At 37.7% G+C, this 5,681-nt stretch overlaps 2 protein-coding genes across 2 annotated transcripts in view; both read left to right on the forward strand.

Moving 5' to 3' along the window:
* The window catches only part of MTERF3 (mitochondrial transcription termination factor 3), a gene marked incomplete at its 5' end in the record, with an annotated part of 15,330 nt that extends 10,638 nt beyond the window's left edge, over nt 1-4,692 (forward strand). The window contains 2 exons of the mRNA XM_017730293.1: nt 514-675; nt 2,990-4,692. Coding sequence (XP_017585782.1) covers nt 514-675; nt 2,990-3,184 — 357 coding nt within the window. The remainder of the gene's footprint in view (nt 1-513; nt 676-2,989) is intronic.
* Nucleotides 4,693-5,454: 762 nt separating this feature from the next.
* LOC103613010 (cytochrome b-c1 complex subunit 7) overlaps nt 5,455-5,681 on the forward strand; it is a 5,632-nt gene continuing 5,405 nt past the window's right edge. Inside the window, exon 1 of the mRNA XM_008630736.2 lies at nt 5,455-5,530. Coding sequence (XP_008628958.1) covers nt 5,455-5,530 — 76 coding nt within the window. The remainder of the gene's footprint in view (nt 5,531-5,681) is intronic.

The following is a 5,681-nucleotide window of genomic DNA, read 5'->3' on the forward strand; positions in this document are numbered from 1 at the left end:
AGACTATAGAAATTATACTCCCTATTATAAAAATGTAACTTGGATACATTAGCAAAAGAGGCAACACATTAGCAAAAGTAGGCGCTAGCTATTTGATTGTTGTGTTTTACAGAGCTCAACAGCTTCATAAGAAGAAAGTCTCTTGACAGCTTGGTATTGAAAATTATAAAGGACTCCTAGGAGAGAATTTTTATGCTTGTAACTGCCGTACATATGGAGACGCATTTTTTTTCTTCATATCTCAGACAAGCTGAAAAATACATAACATTCACAGCAGTCATCTTTATTTTGGGGATATTCTATAAACAAATTACCCTTTAATCCAGAATGATAAATAATTTGCATTGTCTGACTTGAGAAGAACTGGACTGGCAGATATTACTGTGGTTTGCCTTCTTGTTGCTGTTTGACAAAGGGTAGAAGAATTTTGCATTAGTTTATTTCAGTGGTGCATTAAAATAAGCTAAGTTTCCTGTAGCTGACTTATGAAGACAAAATTGTGCTCTTTTTCAGGTTTGTCAAATTGAACTTGGTTTTCAACGTAATGAAATTCAACAGATTGTGTATAAAACTCCCAAGATTTTAACTGCAAGTAAAAAGAGACTCAAACAGACATTTGACTACTTACACAACATAATGGGTATTCCCCACCACATGCTTACTCGCTTTCCTCAGGTGAGCTGTTAATCTGGGAATAAACTGTAGGTGCTCTTGTCACAGCCGCTTCACTAATGTGCTGAAGGTGGAGCTTTGCTGTATGCAGGACATATGTGAATTCTTCAACTAGCCTGTGGCTTTTACTCTAATTGGGATAATTTTTATTAGCAATCCAGAAACCATTGAAGATTTCAGTGTGGAAGAGCTGCTTTTTTTCCCATAGCGTATGTGACATCACTACCCCCACTCTTGTGAATTTTTATGTTTTCAACAGAAGTAGTCATGCTCATCTCTTCTGTATTCATGCAAGAGAGATTACTGCCTACTTAGGGGTTTGCCTGTCGTGAAATCCTGCCTAAGAGACACAAGAGAAGACAGATTATGCAGATCTGTTCATTAGATAACATATATATATATATATATATATGTACACACACACACACATATTAACATTTCTTTTAGGTCCGTCTACTTAAAAAATAAGCTTTAGAGATTTTAGGATCTGAAAATACAGTGTAAAGGTAAGAGAAGTTCTGTCCATTAGGCAGTCAGATTCTCATTGGTCTTCTTATTGCTGCAGTAATTGCTAAAATACCACAGGATTGAAAATAGATTAGTTCCCTGATTACTATTTTGGGGTCTTTTTTCTACCTCCTCATTACTGTTACTTCCTCACAAATTAAAATCTGAAAGTGTTAGTCACTTCATTCAATGCTGACATGCAGTTGCACTATCTTCTTACCAGGTAAAAATGAAAGCACAAATTACAGCTTCTGAACAGCAGTAATTTTCTTTCTAAAGCAAGTCCAATAGACGATCTAAGCGGCTAGAAAGCCAAAATTGTATGGGGGAATAAAACTGTTCCTCAGGCTTTTGATTATCTTGCTATTTAATATATCTTTAGTTAACAAGGATGCTTCCTCCAATGCTCACCTGTGTCACTTTGCCCTCCTTGATCTGTAAGTGGCCACAAATTTTGCTCACTTCCTTCTCAGTTGTCTTATTGTTGGCTTTGTGGTGGTTCACCTCATTATTTTTCTTCCCTTTGTTTGGAAGGGTAAGTGGAGAATTTCCTCTCTTCCTTGTTCTTGGCACATTCACTTCCTCTCTTTCCTGTTCTTCCCTTTCATCCTCAAAAACTGTGAGTTCCAGGATACAGGTCTGTGTGCATGTCAGTCTGTATATGGTTGGGCCTCTAACTTGTGCATTCACAAATGCGTATTTCTCTCCATATGTACTTGCTTCTATCCTGAATGACAGTAATGTTGAAAATAGGAAGTATACAGGATATTTTTTTGGGTCAAATTCTCTCTGATGTTACAGCTGCTCTTGTAACCATTCTTTCTGTCAGCTATCTCCATAAATGGTGGTTAAGTGTTGTTTGTTTGGGGTTTTTTTTGTTCTCCTGTCTTCTGACTCCCTCTTAAAATTCAAGGAAGGCATAGGAGGAACAGTAGTTTTGTTTTTCCCTCCTTTTTCAAATTGGTTTGCATCCTTATGGAATTCTTCTTTCATCAATGTAGCCTCTTCTTTTAGTAAAATCTCTGCTTGCTCTGTATAACATTCCCATTTGCACCATTATCTCCTCTATAGCATCTCTCTCTATTCTGTTGTACTGCTCAGAAATGAACTTAGATCTTTGCTTTTATGACTTAGCTGTGCATCTCGTCTTCCGCACTTCCCTCTCTTTTTAGATGTTCTGCTGATTTCTTTGTGTTTCCCCTACTATTGTTCTCATTTTTGACTGTCTAGATTTTTTTTTTTTGTGGCAGGTATCTTCAAAGGTAGGCATTGCTGTGCAGCAGAAGACAAAGGGTTGTTTTGAACCACCACACTGTGCCTTTTTGGCTGTGTTATCATGACAGGAGTCACAGCCACTCACCTCTGCCCTTGCCACTGTGCTATTTTGTTGTTTGTCTTATGCCATGTGGTCACCTCTTCATGCCGTCCTTGTAACAATGCTCATTTGAATCTGATGCTACAGGGAAATGTTCCCTGTTTCTGAATATCTCCACTTTCTTGGCTTTGATTACACAAAAGTAATATAGTTGTTCTATAGAAACAACTCTCAAGCACAGTAGGTTTTTTGTATCACTCCCTGTTTTCTGTTGTGTGTGTATGTCAGCATATTGTATTGAAGTATTTTTTTAGAGTTTAGATAACTTATGTATAAATGTAACCTACCTGGTGTTTGACATAAATTAAAGGAAAATAAGTGTATTATTTGTTTTCTTCCTAGATCTTCAGTTTGTCTAAAAAAGGCTCTTATTTTCGATGCCTCAGAGTCTGAAATTTAGACAACCTAAAAACTTCTTCCCTTTTTTCTTCTTAGGTTTTCAACTCAAAGCTATTACGGATCAGAGAGAGGCATATGTTTCTTGCATTCTTGGGAAGGGCCCAGTATGACCCAGCACAACCCAGCTACATCTCTCTGGATCAGCTAGTATCCTTGCCTGATGAGGTGTTTTGTACAGAGATGGCCAAAGCTTCTATGCAGGACTTTGAAAAGTTCTTAAAAACACTTTAATTTTTTACGTGTGTTACTAATTATAGAATTAAGTTAGGAAATAAACATACTTTATAAAACTACTTCCCTTTAAGGTCTCTTAAGTTTTTAATTACTGGTTTAAGAAGTGTGTAGGATTTAAAGGCTCACAGTAATACTGATAGTAACTTAAAAACATATTTCAGAAGGATTGAGTGAATATGTTGATTGCTACTAATGCAAGCCTTGTAATTAATCTCTAACTTAATTCAGAGTGGATGATGCAGCATGCTAACTGAAAGGTAAATTCGAATGGATTCTTCTTTTTTACTTTCGATAATGGCAGAATTTTGGGAGATTGGAAAACTGGCTAGTGATTTATTCCCTGTCTTGCGCTCTGTTGTCTTCTTTCACCCTCTTCCCCAAAAGTTAGGATAGCAAGATACTGGGGTAGTGAGGTAGTGTTGTGTTTACCTGCTTGAGGTAATAATGTTATTATTTTCCTTGTAAGGTAGAAAGAATCACACCATCACATGTGTGAAGCTCCTCATACAGAAAGGAACTCTTTCAATAGGTTACAAAGGTGTTTCCTTGTGAAGCTGGCTGCCGAAATTAGTATCCTAAAAGCTGGTTGGCAATGTAAAAAAAGAAAACCAGCAAACTGAATTTCGGCAAATTATAGAAAGAAAATAAAACTGTTAGTGTCCCTGAAATCTAGAAGGACATTATTTTAGTTACTTTTCCCCTTGTTCAGTTTTTTCCCCCACATACCAATGAGATTTGTGTGGCTTTAATATACAAGTAAAGATATGAAAAGAGGCTGTAGTATATATTAAGGTGATAGAGTTAATCTGTTGTAAAAGCTGAAGTAAATGCTGACATTGGGCATCATGGGAGTATTAAAAATACTTAATCTTATCATTAAACAAAGCACTTTAATACCGAATTATCAAATGCTTCCCACTGTATGTGGGAAAAATTAAAAAGCTGCCTAAATCCACACACAAACTGTCTGATATTGTTTAGAAGTTTCCATGCCTTCAGTAAAAACAGTTCAGGAAACTGAAATGCAGATGTTTTAATTTGGATTGAAGTTTATTTAATGAAAAACCTCTACATTTTAAAACTTCATTGTTGAAGCTAAAACTAGCAATTTTTATGCACACAGCAGAATAAAATTCAAAAGGTTAAATTCTACTAATAGGTGGGAAATAAAGTAAGGTTAAAGAGATTTAAAGAATGAGAATAGTAGTGATCTCTGGATTATGACTTTGGATAAATTCTTATTGATCCAAATTAAGAATTTGAAAAAGACGTGCTTGAAACACATTGAAAAACCACATTCATTGTCTGCAATATATATCTGAGATGTTCTCTTTTGTCTTTTTTCTCATGTTTCCTATTCCGTTGGCCTGGGATGATTGTTTGAAATCCTCTATTAAATAGACTGTTCTTGGTGGAGATACATAACAAATTTCATGGTGGCTGAAATGTGATGGCTAAGCACTTTCCCCCATTTCCTTCTGTTAAATAAAAGTATCCAAGCCCAATATGCTTATTTGGATTTTTGATTGTATGAAATGCTAATAAGAAACTGTAATCTTCAAACAATCTTGTAAAAAATAATGTTTATAGTAAAAATGTTAATAGGAAGTATGTGGGTTCATGTTTGAGTTAACTTTTGCAGATTTGCTCCACTAGCCTTATTACTATGTATTACCATGTCATAAACCATTGTAATAGAAATTATATTGCAAAGTGTGTATATTTTGAATGTCTCAAACATTGAGCTTTAAATTCCTTTAATATTTTTAAACGTAGAAATGATTGCTGCCACAGTTAAACCAATTTCTTTGAAATGTTAAATGCACAAGCTTCTGCCACAATAGCTTCCCAGAACCACGATGAAGAGTGGAAGCAAAGCATTTAATGGGAGTGCTAAAAAGGAAGGGGAGAGAGGAAAGAAGAACTTTTTGTGGACCATGCCAAAAACTTTGTAGCTTTACAATTAAAAAAAAAAAAAAATCTTGAGCAGAAAGGTTTAGCGTGGAATTCTCCCCCCGTCCCCTCCCTTACTGAAGGGGGCTCTTCTCGGCCAGGGCTAGAGCCGCCTGCAGCTGAGCGCCTGAACTCAGCCCCTTAGGCTCGCTGGGTGCAGTAGGGCACCGCCCGCGCCCTGGGCTGCAGCCGGGGCCCTGCTCTTTGCTCTCCGGACAGGCACTGCCCCCTGCGTTGCCTACCCCTTATTTCTGGGCTACCTCCACCTCCGCATTTTGGCTTTTTTCAAAACCCAGTGGTCCCTTCCTCAAGGAATGGCGGGGCAGAGGCAGCGATCTGTACCTCAGAACGCAGAGCCGCTCAGCTGGCGGCTGCGATACCTGAGCAGAAGTAGGTTTCCGCTTCTTGGCGTGACCCATTGGTGCTTTGTTTATTGTGCTTTACAAAGCTGAATTTTACTGTGTTACTACTTTGTAGCGGCCCCCCCTAGCCGCTACCCCCTCGCCACGGCGCATGCGCGGATGCCGGGGCACCATTGGCA

The sequence above is a fragment of the Corvus brachyrhynchos genome, unplaced genomic scaffold (assembly GCF_000691975.1).
Source record: "Corvus brachyrhynchos isolate BGI_N302 unplaced genomic scaffold, ASM69197v1 scaffold302, whole genome shotgun sequence".
Lineage (NCBI taxonomy): Eukaryota > Metazoa > Chordata > Aves > Passeriformes > Corvidae > Corvus > Corvus brachyrhynchos.